The following is a 26,821-nucleotide window of genomic DNA, read 5'->3' as shown; positions in this document are numbered from 1 at the left end:
TATATGAGTGCAGCAGAAATCGGTCTGTCTGAGATCTCTGTTGCGCATGTATTAGCTTAATGAATATGAATAAAAATTAATTCATTTCATTCCTCGAAATGAAAGAAATGGTGCTTAATTGCAGTGACATAACTACATTAAGATTCATGACAAAATATTTACATTCAGCCCTTGAATATTTCGACAGCTCTGGTTTCAATTCGCCAAAGGTTATTTAGCTGTTGCCTTGGGAATTGATTTAGTATTGATATGATGAAACGAAAGGCTGATTTCAGAACGAAGCCAAAAGTTTGGTATTGACTCACTCAACCCCACGGCTTATTAACTGTGTCTGCTTAGCTGAACCAGAGAAGTGTGCATTCTGCCAGATGTTTTTACCAAAATGTTTCCAAAATTACCATCATATTCCATATGTAAGCAATTGACCGCCCTTTTTTCAACATCCACATAGGTCACTAATACACCCAGATACAATTTTTGTAGTTGTTGTTGGGGCATGCTGAAAACCTAAACACTGTACTTTTTAAACATTCAGTATCTTAAAAAACAGATAAATGTGCCTAGTGGATTAAATCATGAATATTTACCAATACCAAGTTTGCCTGTAGATGATGTATACATGCTATAAAAAAAGCTAATTCAGCCATTAATCTATGGGTTAATATCGCCATCATTCTCATGTGGATCTTTGGCTCTGGGCTGGCAGTAATATTTGAAGAGTTTGGTTCCAAAATAAGAACTCCCGTTTTTAAAATCTTCCAAAAATCATGTTTTTTATTATGTTATCATGTTTTTATTGTGTTAGTTAGCTGTATTTTTTTTAGTTATTATAGCTTAAATCAAAACAAACCAACTGCAGTTTGATTGATATTATTTGGAATGCACAATAAAAAAACAAGATAATGGAAAATGTTTAAAAATCTCATTTTGGAACCAAACTCTTCATTTGATTCAGAAGATGAACAGACTTGGATTAGAAGAGATGAAAGCAGCTTGCCAATGCAAACAGTGTGTTTTATTAGTGCGGGTGCTCAGAGGCCCTCAGGTGCTAGATCAGGCTTGCCGTGCCATCGCCACAGAATTCTCAATCAGGGATTTTGCCGAACATCTTGATTTGTAATTTTTTTCTTCTAGAGGAGCAATCGGGCTAGCCGTATATCTGTTATGTCTGGCAGTGGAAGCTGTTTATAATGAGGGATCACTAATACATTTATGCATGCTGTGGGTCAAACCTGTGGAGTGCCGAGCTATCATGATCTCTCTCGCCCTCCCTCGATGTGTCGCCCTCCCAGTGCGCCTCTGTTTTGCTTAATGTGACTTTAGCAACAAATTGATTTCAATTATTGTCTTTAGATTCAAATCACTGAGTTCTGTGGGTGTACATCCACGTATTCTGTTTTTATTTGAGAGCTGTATTTCTTACAGATGAGAGTGATTAGATGGATCTTGGTTATTGTTGGCATCTTCCGCGTTTCTATGTGTGTGTTGTGTTAAATTTCCTTGCAATTCACAGTAATGCAAACACATCAGGCATGAGGAAGAACCAGACCGTGTGGATGCAGGTTTCATCCGCCTAACAGGGAGTCGATACTCACGCTGCGTGTTTTTGTATCAAAGCGCATGCCCTGCTTGTTTATTCCAGTCGGCGTGTCTGAGGGAACCCGCGCCTAATGGAATTCCAACCAATTACTGGCTTTAGTCAGAGCTTCATTAATTCCATCAAATCAGCGGTCTGGATGCATTTCATTCACTTTACTTTAATTAGACAGGCCTTAAATCAATTAGAGTTTGAAACTTGCAGCAAAGCTTCACAATTGTGCTCTTTCTACACATTTGTATAGATTAGAACTGCTGAAAAGACTTCCCGAGGGACACCTTAACGTCTGAACAGAAAACACAATTACTTTCAGCTTAAACACGTGTCATTATTGAACTAAATCTGCTTTGAAAAATTAATTCCTGAATCTAAGACCTGGTTATTTTTTTATTTTTAGAGCGGGTTCAAACTGATTTTTAACCCACGAATTTCTCCTGCATTGCACCTTGGTGCTTTACGTACTTTAATTACATTCTTTGTGAGTTTGTTTTTTGTTTGAATTTTGTTTGTTAAGCAAATACTACAGTATATTTGATGTCTTGTACATTTTGTATGAAAGCTGATCAGTGTTTTTTATACCAAAATATTCATTTCAAAATTAAATATAGATGACTTCGGATGACCTTATCAACGCTGGTCTAGAAGAAGTTCCCGATTCAGTTTATTAACACTACATAAACATTATACGATCAACAGCACTAGAGATGCAGCGAGATATCGGCCAATGATCTGTCTCAGTCGAAATAAGAAATTTTACGGCTAATAGTTTAAAAACAGCCGATGGTCAGGGCAAGAGGACAGGAAAATGCTTTGAATTTGTGCTCCGTTTATAGAAAATGTTAAGAAACATCACTAGTTTGATGTTCAATAGTCATATGAATTAATAACATTCAGAAAGTGCAGATATTACTTTGAATTATCGACGATCGTATCGGTGGAGAAATTTAGTGTCGGTGCATCTCTAAACAGAACATTTAAATCGGAATCAAAATGTTAAATTAATATATTTAAGATTGAATTATGTATGTACGATATAAAAATTAAAACAAATAAAAATGAATAGGAAATAGGAAAAGTGTTTAGATTTTTTTTGGTACAGTGGTCTATAGATTAGAGTTTCCAGGATCTGCTCTGCAGTGCAACTCTTTTGTTTAAATGAACAAAACTCTGAAAGAATCATCAGAAAAGAGTTAACTCTGCAAAGTTTACTTTCTCCCACAGGTGGATGGAAACCGTTCCAGGTGTATGCCTCCGAATGAATTGGCATTTTACTGCTCAAACAAAAGTTATTAGTATGGGTGAGCGCGAGTTCTTGTGTACTCCGAAGTGACAGCGATGATCGATAATGAAAGCACATTAATTGTGAGCCTTGATTTATTGTTTTTCCTGCTTAAAAGCATTTCACACTAGTCAAGTACTTTAGCTTTTATATGAACGTGCCAAAATGAGGCCTCATTTTTTACTTTGTGATTTGTTTCGGTGTGGTACCTTGCCGAGCAAAAATCCCGGCGTAGATCGCTGTAAATCTCAAGGGTTAAGTGCTGGTCTACGTCGAAGTCTCGGTTGGTTTACCTGTCAAACAATGAAGTAATCAAATTGACCAACATGTACATCCCTATTCATTAAGAGTGTATGTTGTCTCTGAACCTGTAATATTGGGTGAGGCAGACATGCCGTTGGTGTTGAAGTCAGGTGAGCATGACCAATTAACACAGGCCAGCCGACTTGAAGTTAACCCTGTCCTCCATGTACGGCAGTTAAAATCAAGTAACATATTATGTGTCTGTTATAGAAAATACTTTTAAACAAAGCTCACAGACCGATGGAATGTCAGGAACTCGGCAAACAGACAAGCAGAACGAGAGAGACGGTGAAGCATCTCAGTGTATTTTACATCAGCTTTATTGAAGCGCTTAATATGATTAGATGAACAGAACTAACTGTCGTATAAAGAGTTCGAGAGCTCTATCTGACGTCAACGGTCTAGTGCTCTGTCGATTGGCAGAGGACGGCGAAACTCTCAGTTGAATCGGGCTTTGCTAAAGGTGGCTCTAAGCCCAGCAGGTTTTAAATTAAGGAGAACGTTGAAGTTGTGCGGCGGTGCCAAAAGCGGTTTCGGTTGTCTGTTTGAGAGCAAGCAGAGTAAGATAAACACTGAGTGGTTGTGAGAAGCTCCTTCAATCTGCTCTCGTGTTTAGCGGCTAATATGTTTGGGTTTGATCATGGGCACGGCAGGCGTTGTTTGATGAATCGCAGGCTGCGGAGCGGAGCGGAGAAGCCATTGATTTCCCCAGTGCCGGTTCTTCTACCTCTTTCTTCTAGCGGTACTGTTCTCCATGAGGGGTTCCTGAATCCATGAAGTTGATTTGGAGAAACAGGAGGGAACACGGTATTTCAGCTGTCATGCCGTAATGGCGAAATCGGTAATCTGAGATCGGTTGTAATGGAGTTTGATGTCACAGGAAGTGTGGGATCAGCTGTAGGGTAACAAAGTTCTGGTATTGCAGGTCTTCTGCGATGATTACGTAATGGCCCGATCACACTTATTTTCTTTCCAAATCAATGAATTTTAAACGAGCATTAAGCATACATCAACATTTAATATGATTACTGTTGCTATTTTATCTATGCTTTTATAAAAAAAAGTGAATTTCATTAATCTAGCATTTATTAATTGTCAGCCAGGACGACCCTTTTAGTCTAAAATAAACTTAGGGAATATAACTTCATAAATATACTAGTGTATGAAATTCAACAGCATCTAGTGGTGAAGTTGCGAATTGCTCACCCCACCCCACCCCTCCCTATCGAAGCACTACGGTGGCTGACACAGTGCTAAGATGTCGTCATATTTTTGCTTATTTGCCGAATTATGAAGTTTGTTCGTCCATTTAGAGCTACTGTAGAAACAAAATAGCGAATTCCATGCAAGGGGACCCGCGGTGTATAAGGATAGAAATAACTCATTCTTAAGTAATACAAACATTACGTTTTGTTATGTTAAGTCTTTATTCACCCCTGGAGACATAGTTATGTTTATTTTATTTCATTTCTGTCAATAGAGCTTTCAAGAAACTACACAGCACCTTAAATTTAGGCAGAGAAGAAAACAATAATATTCAATAGTCTAAATAATATTGCCAGAAATGAAGCTAAATGCTGCTGCATGAATACCACCTCGGGATCAGGTTGACCCAGAGGACAGTGCGAACGCTCAGTGATTATTAGTGCTATTAGCAGGAACGCAATAAAAGTGCTTCAGATAATGAATCATTTACCCTCTGCTGATGCGGCTCAAAGCACTTGTACCGGGCCAAGGCTTCTGTTTGAATAAAAATTTGAATAAAAACACTTTAAAAAACTACATATACTGCTATTGGCCTTGATATTGAGATGTTTATGAGAGGAGCAGGATAGTTTGAAGCTCTGTGTTTATTGTCACAATGCCAACGTGGCAGACACAAGCCTGGGATCGTATTTGCTGTATTTTAAAAACCTGGATGTACAGAACATTTTATTAGCAGTCGTGAAGTTCCTAATTGAATGGAAATCCTGACAAATAAGTTTCTCGATATCATCTTTGCATCCTTTCAAGAAAAAAAAAACTTTTTAGGAGTTAGGTCTACTTTTTGAAGTGCCTGGTGCTTTGGTGGAAATGCTTTAGGGAAAGAAATGAAATCCGTTATCCTGCAGAGAGATTTCATTTGAGGTCCAATCGCTCAACATCGAGGCTTGATAGTTCTGACAGAAAACAAATTTTCCTTGTTGGTTTGGTCTTATCCACCCGGCTGTAGCAAACAGCGTGATAGGATGTAGGTTTTTTTTCGAGCGGCGAGCAAACAGACACTTTCGCGGCCTCTTCGCAGTGGGATAAAGCCTATATGGTCACCGGGGGCTGTTTAAACAGGGTGGCAACCAGTCGACAAGCATTTCTGAAATTTAAAAACAATTGTTACGGTCAGATTCCTGGTGTTTGATTTCTCTTCACACATGCTCGGTCCCTCTCAGCGGGTAGAGGATCTCTGGTCTCTGGAGCTCTCTCTTAACACCAAAACTTTAACACATCCCCCTCATAATGCGGAGAGATATGACAGACTTTTGACACGTTCCAGCATTTAAATGCGTCCATTTGTATTCTCGAGTAAGAAACGGCAGACTTTTTGACACGTATTTCTGCAGTTGAATATTTCGTGTGAATCACTATGATGTGAAGAAATGCAAATGTTTCTGTGAAGTATTAAGTAATGGTATGACTTTAATTTGAGGCGCACAGCACTGAAATCCTTTTTTTAGTTTTGCTTGCATTGTGACATTATTATATTCAATTAAGCACAATTTTCATTACTGTAATAATATAACAGATGATTCTTTAATTGGTAACTCTAACACAATGGTAGTATTTGTTGTATTAAACAAAATGTATTCTTATTCAGGTTTTGTCCAGACAGAATGAATTTCATCATAACAATGAATTTGTTTTTAATAAAACTATGGTGCATAACAATGTTACATTACATAGAAAATTTGTAATTATTATGAATAATGTCATTTAAATATTTTCTCAATTTGGCTCTTGTTTTGGGGTGAAATGGTGATATTGACAAGTATGTGTCTTTCACTATTTCTGTATAAACTCCCTCTGACCGTAATGGACAGAATGCTCAATTTTCCTCTCAATTTTCCTCCTTCCCCTTCTTTATCTCTGTCACGATCTTCCGACAGATTAGCTGTTGTCATGGTGCGGCCCTCTAGCGCAGGTAGCGAGTATGTGTGTACTGCGGTTTGTTCAAACAGTCAGCAGTCTTTAGATGTATTTAGCCTTGGCTATGTACACATCGCTTTCCGCACCTGTCTTCGTCTATCACGATCCCTCTTCTGTCGGCATTATTATTAGCTTAGAGCTTTTAGCGAAAAATCTCTCACTTTTGTCATTTATCATAACCTGTCGCAGTCAGAGTGAACGCAAAGCCTGTTAGGTTTGTGAAGCTTTTAAGCAACACATCGACCACCTCGTGAATGTTGATTGCTTGTTTAACACGAATATTCCTGTACCTGCAAACTAACACTGCTGAGATAAGCTAGACAGTCGTGTGAACTTGTGTCACTCTGTGCAAATAAGACATTATTCAGTGGTTTTCTGCTGAATGGATGTTAGCGCATGTGTGTGTCTGTATCAAGCTGTTTGCCCATATCAGCTCCTTTGTCCTCCGCAGTGCAGCGTTTCAGTCAATATTAAAACTGCTATCACAATGAAAAGTTGTGAAAATCTTGAGTGATTGCTCTGGAGGCTTAAGCTGAATGTGTCTGTGAGTGACGAAGAGTGGCACACGACTTGGGTTTGACCAGAATTTGAATCTTCTTTGTTCAAGCTTTTTAAATAGATTCTTTGGAGTCGTGGGGCTGAGCTATGTGTGTGAACCATGTGGTCCCCTCAGCCCTGACCTCATGACCTGTTACGCTGCTTTACCCAAATTAACCATGCCGCTGACCGAATGGCCTCATCGCCATAACTACCTCACTAGGCCTCACTAATAAGGGCCCTGTAACCTTTCAAGTACTGCTGTCTTTGCTTCACAGTCATGCATTTAGGTATAGGTCAAATTGGTCAGCTAGTCATCAAACGATTGACTAGTTGGTGCACTTATTTCTGTTATATAGTTCAAAATGTGCACGGATGTCTGCGGTGTTGCATCACATTCTGAGCATGCCGCCACAAGCATGACTTTTAAAAGACGGCATATTATTATTTTAACACCTGTCTGAGCACTCTGTGTTCTTTTACGTTCCCTTACTGTGTGTTGAAAACATGTCGTTTTGTACATGTCTAATTCAGAACATTTTGGTATGGTTTGAAGTTTCGCAACCAAGTTCGTACTAAATTCGAACTGTTATTTGGTACAGCGACACATACCAGCTGTCTTGTATCACAATGCCAAACCTTTTAGCGCTTCAGACTATGAACGACTGTCTGCGATTGTCAACGCCTATCTGCATCAGGTGGTAGGATGTTTACAGTGCTCTGCTGCAGGAATGACAAACAACACTTGCCGTGTCGGTGGTGGAATGCTTAAGCGGCGCAGTATATCATTTGAGATGACATTGTTTTGCTTCCACGTGTCAATTCCTCCATGCCTTAATGCTCACGTTTACACGCTAACAAATACGCATGTATATGTACACTTGTAATAATGGTACATCACTGTAATGGGATGGAATCATTTAGATACAATGTAGATATTTTTGCTGCAAGTTGCTTTATATTAGGATAGAAATCTGAAAAAACGTATGGCACGTAATTCATCTCAAATTCACCAGAGAATACCGCAGTGATCAGTTTAGTCGAGAAAGTGTCTCTACATATTTAGATTCTTTCACCGCATCCACTTTGAAATTAAGATTGTGTGCATGTCTTGGGAATAATCAAACAAGACCCCAGCCCCCTGTTTTCCCTCCCATTTCATGTTGCACCATTTTGGAGCCCAGATAATGCCCTGATGTTTGTGTACGCGTGTCATATTTGACACTAATTCCTGTCAATGCTTCACAGCGTCTCTGTGCGATACCGGCTCGGAATCTAAAACAGAATGTTCTTGTCTTGTATTTTCCAGGGAGCTGCAAACAAACAGTCACGGCTCTGTATGGCGAGACAATTGAAGTGCCATGCAACGATGGAAATAACAAGCCAGAAGGCCTCATTTTCACCAAATGGAAATACGTGAGTGTCTCATCTTGTCCAAACGAGTGTCTGTTCCGCCACTGCTAGCCGTCTCGCCACGTACAGCTAGCATTAAGCAGTATTGATTTGTAATCTAATCTCTGTAGGTGCTAAACGTGTGTTTGTCAGTGTGCTAACAGTTCTGTATCTCTTTCAGATTAAGGACGACGGCTCTATTGGCGAACTTCTCGTGAAGCATCTTCAGAAAGACGAAGCGACCGTGTCCGCCACAGATGGATACAAAAACAGAGTTAGCATCGCTGAAAACTCCAGTCTGCTGATTGCTCAGGGCTCGCTGGCCGATCAGAGAGTTTTCACCTGCATGGTGGTTTCTTTAACCAACCTGGAAGAATACTCGGTGGAAGTGAAAGTTAACAGTAAGTATGCACAAAATGCACTTTATAAATGTAAATAAGTTGAAAGCAGAGTGGTTAATGAGGATGAGATGTTAGCCAGCAAATTCATAAGTATCCTCGGCCTATATAATCATGGTTATGATGAAACCAAATGTAACCGCCGGATCTTAAATAGCATTGAAGTTGGGCGTGTGCGGCATGTCAACTATGGGGAGAAGAACATATGTGTGACGCTCTTCCACAGCCTTTATCTATGTTGTGGATTGGTTGTTTTTGAAACGCAATATGCATTTGTATCTGAAACAATATGTATGTAGTTTTTTTGTGGTGTGCTTGGGTTTGTTCTACATTAAGGAACATTTTATTTTATGTGAAGTGCAGTAAATAGAAGATGTGCAAATTTGTGAAAGTTTTTTTAATTAAATTGAATTTGTTTATAAATATTTAAGGATTAAAACACCATTATCATACACATTCCTGTAAGCATCCAGTATGTACAAAATCTGCAAAAATGTGTGCATTAAAAGCATTCGGCAAAGAATGTTGTGTCCCAAAATGCAATGCCCTCTACCTGACCTTCCATATGTTTATATGAAAGGGTCTATGTGTATTTAAACATTTTAACCTAAAGTCCTGATCTTGGATAAAACGGAAAGTTAATCAGCCTTTATCCTCTAACCACACGCTTTGTAAGCAGAAAATATGCTTACTACACAAAGCACTTATACAGTGTCCTGCAAAAATGCCCATATGCACAGTCACATACCAGTATTCCAAAATCTAACAGCTTATCTCTTATCACAGAGATACCATCGGCCCCTGTGATCAAAAACAAAGCCAAGGAACTGGAAAACGGCAAGCTAACAACGGTGAGTCATTTCCATTACATGCTACACTTAAGGACCCAGAGCCGCAGTTGTTGACTGTGTGTTTGCTCCAGTACACAGAGCAGCTGGTGTACTAACAATGTGCAGGATCAAACCCTGTGTCTTTGTTTTCATTACCCAGCATGCCTGTCCAGCAGTCTCAACATTGACACGCACCTGCTGTTATCGCGGTCAGAGACTCCTCTGAAACGGGGCTAATGATACGAACATCAGCGCATGAGTCTGTCGAGCATACGCACCTGATTTAGGTCGAGCTCGAGTGATCTCCCACAGCCTCAGCCGCATAAAACAGTCACTTTAATGTTATCTGGAGTTTGCATCTTTCATGCAGGACAGCAGTAATATTATTCAGTTTTTCAAGAAAGGGAAAGAGCTTCGGCTTGAACGACTTGAAGCGCATAGAAGGCTTCCCACGCGCTCCTTATAGCCGCTTTTGTAAATGGAACCGGGGAGTTGTTGTTTTTCATTTTCTCCCTCTCTTTTTAATGTAGTACAGAGCTGCTGAAATATTAGAGCAGGGACGAGGTGGAATTGAGAGTCGGGGAACGCAGGGGTTGTGTATATAGCATTATGGTTATGTTTTTAGGTGGCCACCCACCGAGGTCTGTCATGTTCAAAGTGAAGACTTCTCGGAACCAGGAGGGGGGTGCGGAAGAAAAAGGGCACCTCTATTGAAATCAGCTGCTTGTTTTGAAAACATGCAGGTCGACTGAAGGTCTGAGATCTTGAAAAGAGGTAATTGGAGAAAAAGGGCCAAATTAGCTTAACAGCTGCACAACGGTGCTTCACCTGCCTGGCAGTCATTAAATGTGTATTGAAATATCATTGTGCTATTGGTATTTATTTGTAATCACGCCGTTTACATTTTCTAGCGTTTTCTTTCCGTTTTTATCGCAGCAGTGATCCAAAAAATGAAGGAAGTGTTTTATGACCCAATATTAGAAGTGGATCTGAATCAGACGTTATGGGACGGATTCAGGCGTCTTGAGTCTCAATTGAGCTGCGATGCTAAACAGTAAAATATTCCAGATTTCGCTGCGGTCTCTTAACATCAGAAATTGCACTGACCTGTGCTGACCTCATTCACGTCCATCCAGTTCATCAGTAAACCCACCTCAGATAGTTTCCCTAGAATGCTTAGTCACAGCTGGGCTGTTTCACGGTTCATTGAAAGCAACAGGTGTGAGAGGTGATGTATCACGGACCCCAGAGGAGAGTCGGACGTGTTATCACAGACAGAAATCAGGGTTGGTGATTCCCTTCACCCCACTCCCCTGGTTTCTATCTCGGTCGTACCTCCACTACATCTTAAATTTCTCATGCCATCTCGAACACCTGAGCTCATGCATCATTCCACTGTCTCTCCTGCCATTATTACCATTCAGTGCTCTTTCTTTCTGCTGATCTCTCTATCCTGGGGCAGATAGCTCGTCAGCATGCGATCCTGTCAGCGTGTTATTAATGCAGACCCCGCTCGGCCTCTGGCACGCGTTTCTACTCACCCGGAGGGAAAAGGGAAAGCAAAACAGGAGCAGAAATGAAAGCGAAGTGGAAAGAATATCAAAGTCTAAACCCTGACCATTTTAGCTGTTTAGTCGGTGATGTCATTCTGTTTTAAGCATGGGCATAATTTGCGGGTGGGACATGTCCCCACCACTTTTTGGAAAACATCAAGAAATCATCTGTGGCGCTTGCTTTAGCGTCCATTGTCCAAGCTCAAAAACACATAAACCAATGAACATGTGACATTTTTTGTCATAGGAATAACATTTTTAAAAGTGTAATGCACCGCGACAGCCAAGTGACCTTCCCCAAATGACAGTTTGGTAATCACATACTGTGAGAGCTGGAGTCGAAAAGCGTAGTAGTCAATGGGCCGATCCCCACTGTATAGGTATGACAAATATTCCAACGAGTTATTAAAGAAAAATGTGTTGAAGTATTGTTTTTGTCATCTCTGTACCCACCACTATTCAAAACAAAGTTACCCCGCTGGTTTTAAGAAACTTCCCTGAGCCGCTTTGGGACTTAACCCACTGCAAGGCCAGCGAGACAATAAGATAAAGTAAAGTACCGTGAGTTACAGAGGATGTGAATCATAACTAGGGAAAGTCCCTGAGTCACGTGTAAATTAAAATCAGGTTGAAGGAGGTGACACATCATTCAAAAATCTCCGGTGTTCAAAGTTAAAACTATGTGTCACTGTTCCATAAATAAGTGGGTGAGTCAGACGAAAGTGAAAGTGTTTTAGCAACACGCTGTTGAAGTTTCGGGAATATCTCCAGGCTCCTGAACTATATCAGGTGTCATTAAAACACAATGTTTTTGTGTGTTTGTTAGTTGGGGGAATGCGTGGCAGAGAGTGGCAACCCAGCCGCAAATCTCATCTGGATGAAGAACAACCAGCCGCTTGTGGATGATGCCAAGAGTGAGTTTATATGAGATTCCTCAAGTTATTTACAGACCCACACAGAATGTACGCTCTCATTAGTTTTCCCCTTCTGTCACATGTTCAAGCAAACGTTTCACTGCATTTATCAGATGTGTAATTTGTATTGCAATTTTATCAGCACAAGCATTCAGAAAAAGCCAAGCTGGTCTGATCATATGTTGTGTTATTGAAAGAAGGCATCTTGACTAGTATAACCAGTTAAGATTTCATGGTCAACTAGCATCACCATAAAATTGTCCAACAGGTTTAGTAGGCATGTTTGTTTGCTTATCCTGATCCACCAGACAGACCAGCTATTTACAGACTGCATATTCCATTAGGATTTGTTTATGAGCAATTTGTGGTATGACTATTACTGTTTTTCCCACGGCTAATGATTGATGTGTACGTGTGTGCAGCGATTATCATCAAATCTACTGTTACCAAGGACCCAGCCACACATTTGTCGAGCACGTCTTCCAGTCTGCAGTACACTGCCAGTAAAGAGGACATGGCATCGCAGTTTACCTGCATGGCGAAACATGTGCTGGGCCCAGACCAGGTTTCATCGGCTGAGATCTTCCCAATTCACTGTAAGCAAACTATCAGACACAGAATTGCTATCAACTACTTACTAAACAACGCAATACTATTTTATTTGTTTTATTGGTTTGCATGCATTACCTCAAAGATGTTTTGGACCAAAGGAACTGATGCATATGAGTCAATTGCTTTCAAATCAGAGTATATTGGTTGTGCTATTTGTCTTAGGTGGCTGCACACAAAAACAATACAATAGAAAGGCATGTTGTGTGTGTCTATTGTCTTTGTATTATTTCACAGCACCCAGCCTTTTTATCGCATCACATATAATTGAGAAACAATTTCATTTTTACTGTAGATTCAGCAAGAAAACATAAAGGGACATGGGTAGCTCATAATACCACAACTTGGCGCCCCCTAGGGACAGCTCTGCCATATTAGGTTGAACTAAGACGAAGATTAATTTGTTTTCTGTTTGCAGTCTAATAATGAGTCTCTTTAATTTTTGGATTTACAGCTGGTTTCAGGGGTTTGTGTTCATAAGTGTTTATGTGTGTTATCATGCGTTTCCGTATGTTACTAATACATGAAGCCATGAGTCCTGAAGCTTATATCATGGGTCTCAGCTGGTAGCCAGGCTCAGTTTTACGTATGTTTTTTTTCAGAGTCTTGTCCGACATAATGCTGCGGTTAAGCGAGGCCGTTATAGCAATTGCTTTCTCTCTCACTCTGAATGCTGAGAGGTTTGCTCAGTGCCTGAGGGTGCAGATGTGATATGAAATGCTTTGTGGCTGCTGGGTAACAGAACGAGGGCATGAGAGAGAGAAAGAGAGAGAGAGAAAGCAAATGGTTATGGGAACGAACCCCCTTGGGGTCTGCGGTCTGGCGCTGTGTCTTAAAGAATGTTTTTTTAGGTGTTAAAAAGTCATGCCAAGCTAGGGTGAACCTCACAAAACATCCCTGTCAATTTTTACGTAAAAATGAATATCATAAATATCATATCCTGCTTCTGTTGAAATGAAAGTTTTCATAACCATCTTAAAAAATAACGGGAACAATAAAGTACAATGTCAGGATGCATTACGATAATGACAATCGGCGGGTAATGTTTTTTCTCTCATTACCAATTTCTGTCTTTCTCAGACCCCACTGAGAGGGTGAGTCTACAGGTCCTCTCTCCGACTCCCATTAGGGAAGGTGATAATATAACACTGAAATGCCAGGCGGATGGAAACCCTCCCCCTACCAGCTTCAACTTCAACATTAAGGTGAGAGATCGCCGGCAGTGTCCAAGGCAACAGTGCCATGGCATGGATATGCTTTGCCACCCTACATCCATCTCCAGTGTCTTGCTGTCTGTCCTCCATCCTTCTCTACAGATTAATTAATACATCTCTTTCTGATTTTTTTGGGGACTATGCAGGGTCAGAGGGTCCCAGTGATGAACAAGGACATCTATACTATCACTGGAGTGACCCGAGCAGACAGCGGCATGTACAAATGCTCCCTTCTAAATAAAGATGAGATGGAGTCCACTCAGATTGTTACAGTGAGCTGTGAGTGGACGAATGATGGTTTTGCTCTCTCTCTCTTTTCCTGTCTCTTGCTTGTTCTGGTTCTCTTCTCTATTTCCCTGTTAGGGCCGTCACAGTTCCGATTTTGATAATTGTGATAATTTACCATATCCATTTTATCATTGTAAATGTATTCAGAACCTGTTAAACTCTGCCTTCGTAGACAGTTTGATTTGTTGGTTGAAAAAGAGAAAACGCCAAAAACAAGAACTTGACTGATATCATTTTTTTTTTACATATTTCATTTTTGTGGTTAATCGTTATTGTAAATATTGTCAAAGAATTGCAAAGATATCAAAAGACATGTACTGATAAAAAAGCTCTGCTGCTTTGGCTAACAGTGTATTAAATTATATTATAAAACTGATTGCACAAAAATAAGCATTTCTGAACTTTTGTTACATGATGGGATAGCCATGCTTGCTTGGCCATTATACTCAAGTCCGAATAAATTGGCTTAGCCGTCAAATGGATGAGCTTGCCGAGTTCACCCAACTTTTCCTTTCCAATTAATTCCCTCTTTTATGGTGCAAATTATCGTGCGAGTGAAACATTAATCGAATCCATCTTCAGTAGGATTAGCAAAAGGGGCGGGACACTAGGCAGACAGCTTAATTATGAGTCTTTGACTTGAGCTGAGGAGACATATGAGACAAGAAGCTCACGCTCGCTGATAAGCTCGTGCACTTTCTCTTCATATAATAATTCTCTCTGAGGTGAGTGTGTGTGTGTCCGTTTAGTTCAAAAGGCCTGATTATCTCCATAATGTGGATTTAGCGATGCTTCGGTTTGAAGCTCAAATGCGCCTCACGCTGCCTGTGCGGTACGGTTTCAAAGCAGGGTGACATCTTGAACGTGTGTTTGAGGATGGAAAACAATTGGGGGGGTAGGATGAGCGGGGTGCCTGCGCTGCATGTCCATATGACAGCACTTAGTTGGCAGAGAGATGTGAGATGTTTGAGCATAGCATCAGCTGTTGAAATGTGTGAAGATGGATGTTGCTGAGAAAGAAGCCTGCTGCGGACTGATAGGTCTGAAATGCTTGTCAACTCCTCTTACTCTCTCTCTCTCTCTTTCATAGTTCTGGATGTAAGTCTCAGTCCTAAAGAGAATGTGGTGAAAAAGGTCGGGGAAAGCTTGGTGGTGTCATTGGAAAAGAACTCCTCCGCTGAAGCAAAAGTGAAATGGACAAAGGTAAGTGATCTTGGGATGTGACCTTCAAGTAAAGCTAGGATTGTCAACAGATTCCTTACGTGTTGATGTGTTAAATGCCTATTTTTCTTTCTGCAGGACAAGCTCACACTAGACAAACTGCCAAGCTTCTCCAATCTGACATACAGCGACGCAGGACTGTACGAGTGTGACGTGTCCATTGAAGGAATCAGACGCACCTTTCTTTTCAAGCTGACGGTAGAAGGTAAGATTCTACAGATCCAAGCTAATGTAAATTATCATTCTGAGTCATACTCCCGAACTAGTTAAAGCAAAATATGATATTTTATTTAGGTACTCCAAAAATTAGGAGTCTGACAAAGCATCGCACCACTGACGGCAAACACAAAATCCTGACATGCGAGGCAGAGGGTTCACCCCAACCAGACGTGATATGGAGTGTCAATGGAACTAATGTAAGTCACCGAAAGGATCAAGATGTTTTTGGGATGTTAATTTGGCTTGTTATAGATTATAAGAGATTTATTCACAGAACTTTAGAAAGTGACGTTTATGGACATTGTCTATCAATCATGACAGCAGTAATTCATCAAATGATGCATGGGCGCTTAACCATTGTATGTGGTTTTGGATAAAAAGACAAATTTTTGGAGGTGATTCAGGTGCAGCGGCCGATTAGCAGTACCCTGATTTGTCATCCACAACCTAGCACTCAGACCGTAACTGCAAGATGAAAAATAGCACTGTGCAAAATGCGTTCATCATATGCGTGTCTGCATTGTTACCTGGAATAATTCCTGCAGGGATTCGAGTGCTAAGACAAAACATGCAAATGTTAACGTGCGCCGAAAACCCCCCGCATCTCAAAACTTCCCAACACTTAAATGCTGAAAGAAAATACGTCTGGTTATTTCTCTCCGTTCCGATCTGGGCAAGATAAATATTTTTCATGTATGACGCAGCCGTTTTTCAAATTGTCTATCTTGGAACGGAAGTGGTGTTTAGAATCACAAAAATTCGAAACACAACAAATCATTTATTCTCCCGTCTTTCGCACACTGGTGGGTGTAGAGACTAGCGGTGCATTTTGGCGGGTTTGGATTAAGCGGCTTTGAATTTGTTCTGCATTCTTCGTTGTAACATCCAGGAGTGGCAGACAGGCCTCCCCTCCTGAATGTGTTAATGTGTGTGTATGTGCCACATCTCTCCTTGAGTTTGTCCCTCCTTGTTTCCACTCATTGTGAGGCTCGAGCCAGGACATCAGAAAGGGATAATGAGGACAGAGATGCCAAAGCAGAACACGGAAACTTGTCTGTGTTGGTGTTATCCCAGACATAGTGTCCCATGAGTCAAAGCATAGTGTTTGGGTTTTGATACAGCACAATCTGACCAGCGTGTGAGAAGAACAGCCCAGACCCCCCCAGACACACAAGAGCTAGCACTGCAGACACACATCACAAACACACACAGTGAGATTCTGCCTGGCCAGTCTCAGTGGATGCATTTCAAATGAATGAGTTTAGATCAAAGATCTGTGAGGGTTTTTCTCTAGTCCCAGCTCGATAATAATAAAGTCATGTCCTGTGTTTTATTCCTCCTGTATAATCCAAGACACGCTGGATAGAGCGTAAATTTAAACAGTACATCTTATCCTTGAATTTAGATTAGATGGTGCTTCATTGTTTACTACTGTGGGCTTAACAAACCCACAGACAGACCCACAAACACAAAGTAAAAGATGACTAAAGTGGTCAATAACCAACATTCACTAATAGTCTGTCTAACATCTCAATTGTAATGGAGGCAAATAATAGGGATTGTACAGCAAAACGTTGTTAGCGACTGACTATGTTTTTAACAGACTAAGTGCATTTGAATTACAATAGTTTTACTAAAAATATTATAACAGCAAGTGAGCATGTGGTGAATGTGTGGCTTCTATGCGACAGATATCATTGTTAAACTGTTCATTTGTGACATAAAGAGTGACTTTTTTACTTTAGCCAACTAACAGTCCGTGTAGAAAGTTTGTTTGACTTAACGTGAACTTACCAGTGAAGGTCATGTGACTGAAAAATGCCTCTTTTACCTCAGCGAATCTGGCACTTCATGAATAAATTAGCTCTTCTCGAGAAAGCACTGAGACGTTTAATGTGTTATTAAAGTACTTTAAAAAATGATATGTCTACTTCAACTCGTCTTCATGGGCGTTATCATGTTTAATATTTGATTCACTCCGCACGAGAGCGGGAGAAGCGTGCGGGATGTGGTGGTGATGCGCTAACCGATGGGTCTATATCAAAATACCGCGAGAGGAAACGGATCCGTTTGTTTTTTAATCGCTCTCGCGGTAGTTTGATGTCAAATAACGATCGGTCTGTGCAGCTGCGTGTGAACACGCAAACACGTTATGTATTGGCTGGGGGGACAGGCTTACCTTCTTCTGCACAATAACGGCCCAAAATTTACGAAATGTGGATTATATTGATAACATAAACTTTCCTTAAAACAAAACCCCTAGAAATATCTATTTTTATTGTCGTGTGTTTTAACATAAAAGTAAAAGTTTGCTGGAAATGGTTACGACGTGCATTTGTCGCCACATCTGGTAGAGTCCGTTAACATGTTAAATTCATTTTTTTATATAAACTATATTACAAATTTGATATATTTATTGTCTACGTAAATTATCAATATTACATTACATGGTTTTCCTGTAGCTCAGTGGTAAGAGCATTAACGCAAGGTTGTGGGCTCGATCCCAGGGGATTGCAAATACCTATGTAAAATGTATAGGATAAAGCAATGTAAGTCGCTTTGGATAAAAGCGTCTGCTAAATGTAAATGTAAATGTACATTTTGCTATCAATTTACACCTAGATTTTGATGATATACTTATTATTTATTATATATTGTTAGTTCAGTGTTTGCAGCTAGGTCTGGTGAATTGCAGTGCTTGCATTTGTAACTCTTACCGCATTACTGTGAGGGATTTAGCAGTCAGTCACTGCCTGGCTTAATGACACTGATATTGGAGTGGGTTTGCTCATTAGGGGGCAGTATTAGTGATGGTGTCTCGTTTAATGGCTCTGTGATTACTGACAGTGGGATTTTAGGTGAGGTGTGTGTGCTGTGCGTTTGCTCCGGGTGTGGCGCAGAACGGCTTGAGGATCATTAGCGCCTTCTAGTGGTGTAATGCGTGAAAAGCACCCCATCCACGAGCAGCAATATCCATCATCTTAGAAACGTAATTTATTGCTGCTTTCTGACACATTAGGAACGAAATTATTTAATTTCAGGCCCGTTCGCTCACTGGAATTGCAATTAGTTGGATTTATGCATTAATCAAACTTTATTTAAAAGAGGTTTTCATGCTATTTCATTATTTCTGCATGCATTTCGTAGATGCTCTTGTCCAAAAAGATTTACAGTGCATTCACGGTACTTATTTTATCACAGTGCTGTTGACAATATTTATTTAATTGTTTTATCATAAAATATGGCGATTCCTAATTGCATTTAAATGTTTAATGTCTCTTTGTTCTGTCTGTGGTCCTACAGGATCACGTGGCATACGTCAATGGGAAGGCCACATACAAACTGACCGTAGTGCCTAGTAAGAACCTCACCGTCACCTGCGAGGTGATAAATAATCTAGGAAGTGACAAAAGAGAAATCAATGTATTTTCACGTAAGTACTAAAGGCTATGAAGGATTTTTTCGCTCTGATCTGCGAATACTTCTTACTAACAACTCAATCTATCTCTTTAAAAGGCTTGTTATAGGGCTGTCATGATAGACCATGTTCTATACTGTTGGTATTTTTATTGATATAATATGGTTACATAGTTTGGCAGCCCTGATAAACGCCACGTGTGAAATCTAACATCTCTTTAAGTGCATGTGAGAAGTGGTAGATTTATCTGCATGTTTCACTTACTTTCGCTTGACATACTGGCCAGTTTGGTGACCTTTACAATATACATCACTACACATTAGTGTATATAAACAAAAGGTGACTTTTCTCTCTCAGGTCCTGTTGTTCACTCGAGGCATGAAATCTTCTCTGTTTCTTTACTGGTTTCCTACTTTGGCTCTGGTTTTGTTTGCCGTTGTCAGGGTGCTGACTGCTCTTCCTTAACTTCTCTTTCTCTGGCCGCTGTCGCATGTTTGTGGTCTTCCTCCTTACCAAACCTGTAGATCATTTCTCTAAAAGCTGATTGGACGGCACCTACAGTTTGATTTTAATTGGTTTAACTGCATCCACATTTGTTAACCACAGCTGGGTGGTGGTGCTTCTCTACCAAATTTGTCATGCATAGCAGTTTGGTTTCTTTTTGCACCCAAAGTTAATTTAATTTTATATCTGATTTCAGTATTTGAGGAGGAGAAGCTCATTCCAGGTAAGATGATATGATTTCATAAGTTTATCCTATACGTTAAGAATCCAAATTGTTAAGTTCATAAATCTTTCAGTGAGAGTTGGAGGGTGTCAAGCATCCTGACATCATGCAAACACTGGGCTTTCATGAATGTTTTTTTATAATTTAACCGAAATACTCGGATCTTGGGATCAGCTTTAAAGTATTCCCAAAGAAATTCAACTTTGATAGTGGAATTTTGTTAATCCTCGTTTGCTTCCTAGGATTGTGTGTTTATATATTTATCCCTGTCAGGATCTATGGGAATGTTGATCATTTAGAGGAAATCATAACATGTTTTTTTTTTTTTGTATTAGATAAAAGTGAAGGGGGTGCGGAGCAGGCCAAGGTGATTGTGGGTGTTGTGGTTGGTCTTATCATTGCTGCTGCTCTGGTTGGACTGATCTACTGGATCTATATAAAGAAATCAAGGTAAGGTGCTACAAGACAAAGCAACAATCATTTGCTGGTATTTCCTATTTTATACAGAATCATCGTGAATTGTTAGAATATCATTAACCCGTGGTTAACGGGGGTCACACTTTTATCACCTTGCAAACACATGATGCATATAAGATGTCAATATAATGGTTAATGATGATAAACTACCAAAAAGCTTTGGTGATCTTGTGAAAATCCTTGATGGAAAAAGCACTTGATGGACAAATTTGCTCTTTAGAACTCGTCCTTTTTCTATCCTCCCGAAATATAAATGATTTGTCGGTTATGAGGATTGCTTAAATATGTTTGTTGACTAGATTTATCATCACAAAAGATAAATTCATTGCTTTTTTTATATGTTAGATTTTTTAGATATTAGATTTGTAAATGATTACTTTCATTATTAACAAAGTAACATGAACGTTAAGAATGTTGAGCTCATTTTCAGCAGTTCGAAATTGTTTCACAACATTCGTTGTTGAAAGGTCCATCCTTTTAATTATAGGCATTTTAATAACTGAAATTCATTTATTTTACAATAAATAAATGAATCCAACAGAAGTCAGTGAGATACTGTAGAAATGATGAGCTGAGTTTAAAATATATTTTGAAGAATTAATAAATGAAAAACTGTCTTGATAGACAAGGCAGCTGGAAGACTGGAGAGAAGGAGGCGGGCACTTCAGAAGAGAGCAAGAAACTGGAGGAAAACAACCATAAAGTCTAGAGGAGAGGAGAGCCATCACAAAGATGAAGAAGGTGAGAGAACATGCTCACATAGTAGATGGAGAACATGATAACAGAGCAAAAAAATGTGGATAGTTCACCCAAAACTACAGATTCTTTCATTACTTATTCACCCTCGTATCAGTCAAAACCTGCATCTGTGGAACACAAAAGAAGATATTTTGAGAAATGTCTCTGTGGTTTTGTATCCCTACAATGGGAGTCAATGAAAAAAAGGAAAGTCAAAGTGTTGTTCCAACGTTCTTCAAAATATTTTCCTTTGTGTTCTGCAGAAGTTTGAAAGTCAGAGGAAAGGAAGGAATTTTCATTTTTAGGTCGACTATCCATTTTGTAATTTAAATCCATTTATATAGTTTGTATATTAATCGCTATTGTCTGTTGTTTCAGGTATGAACTAGGAAAGAGGCCTTTGTCACACTGAATGTGCTGTGCTACACACTTCACTCATCTAATTCCAGACATCCGATTGGACGCAGACTCCTCCTCTTCAGGCTGCTCGTGTGCATCATGCATCTCAGAATGTTTCCAGAATATTTCCTAACCCAGATGAACAGTTTGCTAAAAAAAATCATAATTTCCCCACCACAAGCCAGGAATATAAGAAAACCACTTGTGTTGTAAATTTAGCCTGCACTGAGGAGCCTGCTTTGAGTTTTGGATTTGATTTATTTGGTGTTCCCAGTGAATGTTCTTGTTTTATGCGCGTTGCTGATGTGGTGGGGACAGCTCTTTTTTCCACCTCTAGTTAAAATGTAAATTCGCCGTACACTTTTTAGGCCTATGTAAATAATTCAGGGGCGATGTTCTCTTTGCGTAACGTTTGGGATTGCTCAAAAAAATATGGATTGGTCGGGACTAGGCATCGAACCGCCCCTTCTCGCAAATCTCAGTGGCGCTCGGATTCTGGAATGATGACTTCACTGCTGTTACATTTTCTGTTCTCTAAAACATGTTTGTGTATGTCATGTTTTATTTATTAGTACCTCTTTACAACACTGCCCAAGTACCTCTTTACAACTTTACAACTTTTGGAGTGGCTAAGTAGAGTAAATGAATTTAGATGAACCGAAATTTAGTATAGCTAATAAAATGTCCCATTACACCCAGTGGCCTTTAGGTTGGATTGCATGATGTCATAGTTGTGTAGGGTTCTGAACTCAGAACAGAAAACAGTCCATTAGTTTAATGTAGAGACATAAACATGTGACTGAGGTAAAGTGATGCATCTAGTATAGATACATGCAAACGTCCCCTCTCTCGATATCAAACTGGACTGTAGCAACCTTGCATGAAGAGCCTTTATTTTTTTGGTTGGATATATAAATATAATAGCCCCTTAGTTCTTTAATTCTGCCTTAATAGAAAGAGTCAGTATTGGAAGGCGTACCCGAGTCGTACTTTAATGTGAAACCTCAGACTTGTCGGGAATGTCTAATTTTGCAGAATAACTTTATAGCTTTTCACCGAGAAGTTTTGCACTTCCGTAAGACCACCACTACAATTTTTTTGTTTCATGTTCTATTTGCCAGATAGGTCTGTACTGTTTGTCAGGTTAACGTCCAACACTGTAGTCTTTAGGAAATTATTCCGTTCATTGTGGTCTGAAGAAGCGTGCTGTAAATATGTCTGAATGTCTAGCTTGTGTTTGGCTATTTATAATGTGTGAGAAATGCAAGGTTAGCTGTACTGCTCGGTCACTGAAGAGTCCGAACTCATGATTTTATTTAAATCCTTAAAATGTGTAATCTCACAATATTTAAAAGCAATTTAGTTCACTTTTTTGTCTTCATAAGGGACTGTCGTGTTGAAGAATGGTCATGTTTACTGTAATTGTCTCATGCATATTTGAACCATCAGGTCAGCAGTGAAACCAAAGAGGGTTATTGAGAAGAAGGCCATAAAGTATTGTAAATAAACTTTTGTTTTTGTACTTTTGTTGACAATAAAGTGTACATTTTGAAGAAAGTTCTGCATTTTTGTTTGGCGACAAAGTGAATGACACAAGAAGCAGATGTTAATACTGGCTTTTATAAAACATTTTCTCCACAAGAACTGATCACGGGTTACCAACATTACTGAAAGATGAAAATAATCTTTTTAACAACGTATAAATTAATTGCACACATCACTGGTTTAAATGATCCACAAAGCGTTTTCCAACAAACTAAATCTCTTGTAAAAAAGAAGAGAGAGAACAGAAAAACAGTTTCCCCGCAGCAGACCTGTCAAAGGTCACGTCCTCATCCGCAGGCCATCGTCAAGTTCCGCTCGAGTTCAAGACTTTCAGGTGTAACGTGAAGTGAAAGACCAGTGCAAAATGAAGTTTCAAGTGCAAGAGATAACCTGATAAGAGAAACGACACAGCCAGCGAAAAGAGTCAAAGCCATTCGGCGTCCACAGTTCCCATAAGGCCATGGAAGAATCGGGAGTGTTACACTTGTGCGTCAATTTGTAAACTAGTTTCTAAAATCATGTTTTCAAATTCTTTTCGCTTTTTTATTTTGGCGTGTCTGCGTAAATAAAACGAAACGGATTCAGTTCTTATTTCTGCGCTCTCTGCGTTCAGAACCAGTTTGAGCTCAGTTTAACATGAAGTAACTTCCTTCCTGAAGAACTAACGATGTCAAATAAATACAAAATTGATGCACACATTTAGATTTCCGCAGCGATGACATCAGCGTTTGTTAGCCCTTACATCAACACAACCCCTCATGCACTGAGCCTTTATACCGCACGACAGATGTTGAATGCATTCACATAGTGTACGACCTAAACACAGGTGCATCTGTAACCAGGTTCACACCGCAGATGCAGACGAAAAGTGAATTATGAAAGAACCTGACATTCAGAAGTTAGACAGACAGAATCTTTCTCTGATCTGGTTTGTCGTGATCATAGCGCATTAATGAGATAAAGGAGGAACGAGCAGACGGAGAGCCATTACTGTGAAATCACGATACCCGAGAGGCCATGAAAGAGCAGCCAGACGTGTGTGTGTTTTGCAGGGGTAAGGCGGGCAGCGTTGGCAGGAAATGCTTTTACAGCCTGCAGACACTGGCATACAAACACAACTTTAACTACTGCTGTAAGTGTGGATGGAAACCCAAACAAAAAATCATTTTGTATTCATCTCTCGGAACGGCCACAACGACGATTACCAGATAAAAATCCAGCAGTGGAAAGCCACCAAAACACACAAACTGGCTGTGTAAACCCCAGGCTCTATCACAGGATTCTATTGTCCACATTCGGCAGACGGTGGACGCGCACGGGTGCTTTAAGCGAGAGGGTATCAGCCTGCGGGCGGTTGTAAGCTCTGCGTCAAGAGTCAGTCTCAGTTTGCTTCGGGCCTACAGGCTCTGCCTGGGCGCCACCAACGCGAACTCTCGTAAAATGTTCCGCGCCACGTCCACTTTGTTCTGCGCTATCATCAGCGCCCGCTTCACGTCCTCGAACGAGTAGCCCTCTCCCATCAGCTTGGCGATTTTGCTGTCAACGCTTTCTCGGGACGAATCGTGCGGTCTCCTAGGAAGTGGTTTTGGAGGTCTCTCAGGTGCCCTGAAGCAATCTGCGGCCACTGGAAACAGGAAGAGAAAGAACCTTTAGTCACAATGGGTCATTGAGAACGGATGTAACGTTCAACTAAAGCGCATTAAAAGCCCATTACAGGCTAATAATTAATAATTCATCTCAGCTAATGGCTTTATTTAATAAACCTGCAGAACCATTAGCTATATTATAAAAACACATTGTTCTGCCTCCGTACTGTTGTTAGGTACGTTATAGAAAGATTTCTGGAGCATTCCAGGTGTGCTTACAATAGTTTTTCTTCTTGAATGCAGTAAATATTTAATGGTTAAACAATAAAGTAGAAGTAAATACAGTCTTGCCCGGTGGGCTCTGTCAGGTGCAACGAACCCCTGCAACTAAGCGTGTGTTATTTATTTAATACATGGTAACTATATTATATTGATATTTTAGATTGGATGATATTTTATATTACATTAAACAAATTCAAATAGACCTAAATGTTGTTTTCTTCCTAAATATAGGTAAAATACAGTTCCTAAACTGTAATGGTTTAAGTTTAACGGTTAACCTCTATGGGTAATGCACAATGATACACGGCTAAGACGTGAAAACCTTAGTTTCTCTCTAAACTACAGGTGAAAAGTTTCAGAACATATACTAACATACTCATTCATATTTCTTCATCATCAAAACAAGGGGACACAAAAAACTAAATACAGAAAATACAAAAAATCTTTATATTTTAGCATCTTCGGTTTTGTAAAAATGTCATCTTGAAACCCTGAGATTCTTTTATAAACAATACTTAAGTTCTCGTCTATTCTGTGCTGCTCTTTTTTTTCAAATATTTGGTTATTAAGTCGAGACATTTTTATTAATCAAATTTCACTTTCTAATAAAAAAATATACATTCTTATTATTTTTGACAATCTCTAACATTTAAGATAATGAGAAACGTTTATCTCAAGTGTTCTAAAACTTTTGTGTATACCAGTGTGTATTATATTCATTATTATATGAATTAATACATTTGCAAAAATACACATATTTTTCAGAATTTCAGAAACTTTTTTATTTTAATTAATATCAGTCAAACTGCAGTTAGGTTGTTTTAAATAAGTAATAATAACCCCTTCCAAAAAATACAGGCAACTAACACAACAATACACAACACAAAAAATGATCTGTTTATTGCAAGTAAACTCTTTATATATTTATTATGTTCAGTACCTGAGGTGGGAGGCAGCTGATCGTAGTCTTGTGGAGCTCTGAATGAAGTCTTTGTGTTATCTCCTGTTTGTCTCCGCACAGGGGGATTAGGAGCCGAGTTGTTCGCATCTATAAACGTATCTACAAATCAAAGAGATACCAATTCTTAAAAAATTACACAATGGTTAAGCAGGATCTACAAGTAATTTAAAGAAAAGGTGAAACAGTTTTATTGTCTAATTATTTCCATCAGAATTGTGGAATATATTTTAGGTTTATACCCCACCCAGAAATTTTAACTTCCCCTCAATAGTAACTCAACATACAGTATATTGTAACCATAGACATACAGAAAAAATCAACTATAGACACAAAGTTCTGTAATGTAGGGTGGGTTGGCTTTACCGGCGCTGAGCAGGAAGTGGTCGTGTCCGGACGAGGGACGGGCAGGTCTGGGATAGGGTGAGGAGGTAGAGGGTTCTGTAAAACTATTTCTGATGGGAGGAGGAGGCGGAGGCTGGGATGGGGGAATAGAATTGAAAAGGTCTTCCATTGGAGATGCTGTAAGAAAGAGAGACTGTGAGAGAATTTGATCGTGATTGCAATCCCTTGTCTCACCAACAGAGGGGGACAAAATATAACGCAGCAAATGAATTTAGGGTTTAAATTCTATGTAATCTAATTTCATAGTATATGAAGATGATGTGACTATGAATTGAGCTGCTCAATAACTAAAAACTATTTGTATTTATATATACTAAAAATAACTCAAATAAAAAAATGTAAAATGAAAGTCTGAAACGTATTACATAAATATGGTTTTATGACCCACACACATCCTCCCGTAACATAAATTCTATCCTGTAAACTGTATAACTTTTAGATCTCTAATGTTAATGTAAAAAAGCAAAAGCGAGAGGAAATACAGCTCATTTTAATACAAACAGTTTTAAGCAGTATGTCAATAGACAGCCAATCAGATTGTGGTCCTAAGTGATGAGCTATCATTGGCTACCTTGAGGGGGAAGTAGAATGTCGTAGTCTGAGGGCGTCCTGTTATGAAGTGGACACTGTGTGGTGTTAGACACAACTGAAATCAATGAACTGGAGTCAAACCCACCTGAGAAATACAACACAGGGTTAACTCGACTGAGGAAGAGCTAAAGCTGACCTCCGAGACTTAACGCTAACTTTAT

At 39.5% G+C, this 26,821-nt stretch overlaps 2 protein-coding genes and 1 long non-coding RNA gene across 5 annotated transcripts in view; 1 reads left to right on the top strand and 2 right to left on the bottom strand.

Annotated features, from left to right (window-relative positions):
• Positions 1-18,828, bottom strand: part of LOC130411804 (uncharacterized) — a 71,124-nt gene extending 52,296 nt beyond the window's left edge. The window contains exon 1 of the long non-coding RNA XR_008905112.1: positions 17,329-18,828. This is a non-coding gene — a long non-coding RNA (uncharacterized LOC130411804). The remainder of the gene's footprint in view (positions 1-17,328) is intronic.
• alcama (activated leukocyte cell adhesion molecule a) overlaps positions 1-22,850 on the top strand; it is a 58,543-nt gene extending 35,693 nt beyond the window's left edge. The window contains exons 2-16 of one of the 2 annotated variants that reach the window (XM_056736684.1): positions 8,206-8,312; positions 8,470-8,689; positions 9,473-9,537; positions 11,896-11,983; positions 12,406-12,579; positions 13,673-13,797; positions 13,953-14,085; positions 15,185-15,297; positions 15,394-15,520; positions 15,610-15,731; positions 18,838-18,967; positions 19,653-19,679; positions 20,015-20,129; positions 20,781-20,897; positions 21,273-22,850. In XM_056736684.1, coding sequence (XP_056592662.1) covers positions 8,206-8,312; positions 8,470-8,689; positions 9,473-9,537; positions 11,896-11,983; positions 12,406-12,579; positions 13,673-13,797; positions 13,953-14,085; positions 15,185-15,297; positions 15,394-15,520; positions 15,610-15,731; positions 18,838-18,967; positions 19,653-19,679; positions 20,015-20,129; positions 20,781-20,865 — 1,631 coding nt within the window. In that variant the 3' untranslated portion in view covers positions 20,866-20,897; positions 21,273-22,850. The remainder of the gene's footprint in view (positions 1-8,205; positions 8,313-8,469; positions 8,690-9,472; positions 9,538-11,895; positions 11,984-12,405; positions 12,580-13,672; positions 13,798-13,952; positions 14,086-15,184; positions 15,298-15,393; positions 15,521-15,609; positions 15,732-18,837; positions 18,968-19,652; positions 19,680-20,014; positions 20,130-20,780; positions 20,898-21,272) is intronic. The other variant, XM_056736685.1, reaches the window with a different exon arrangement.
• Positions 22,851-22,893: 43 nt separating this feature from the next.
• cblb (Cbl proto-oncogene B, E3 ubiquitin protein ligase) overlaps positions 22,894-26,821 on the bottom strand; it is a 62,027-nt gene continuing 58,099 nt past the window's right edge. For both annotated transcript variants that reach the window (XM_056736681.1, XM_056736680.1), the window contains exons 16-19: positions 26,641-26,745; positions 26,031-26,186; positions 25,647-25,766; positions 22,894-24,462 (exon numbers count right to left, since the gene is read on the bottom strand). In XM_056736681.1, coding sequence (XP_056592659.1) covers positions 24,236-24,462; positions 25,647-25,766; positions 26,031-26,186; positions 26,641-26,745 — 608 coding nt within the window. In that variant the 3' untranslated portion in view covers positions 22,894-24,235. The remainder of the gene's footprint in view (positions 24,463-25,646; positions 25,767-26,030; positions 26,187-26,640; positions 26,746-26,821) is intronic.

The sequence above is a fragment of the Triplophysa dalaica genome, chromosome 22 (assembly GCF_015846415.1).
Source record: "Triplophysa dalaica isolate WHDGS20190420 chromosome 22, ASM1584641v1, whole genome shotgun sequence".
NCBI lineage: Eukaryota > Metazoa > Chordata > Actinopteri > Cypriniformes > Nemacheilidae > Triplophysa > Triplophysa dalaica.
The sequence above is the reverse complement of the archived record's forward strand: the minus strand, read 5'-3'. Positions and strand labels throughout refer to the sequence as shown.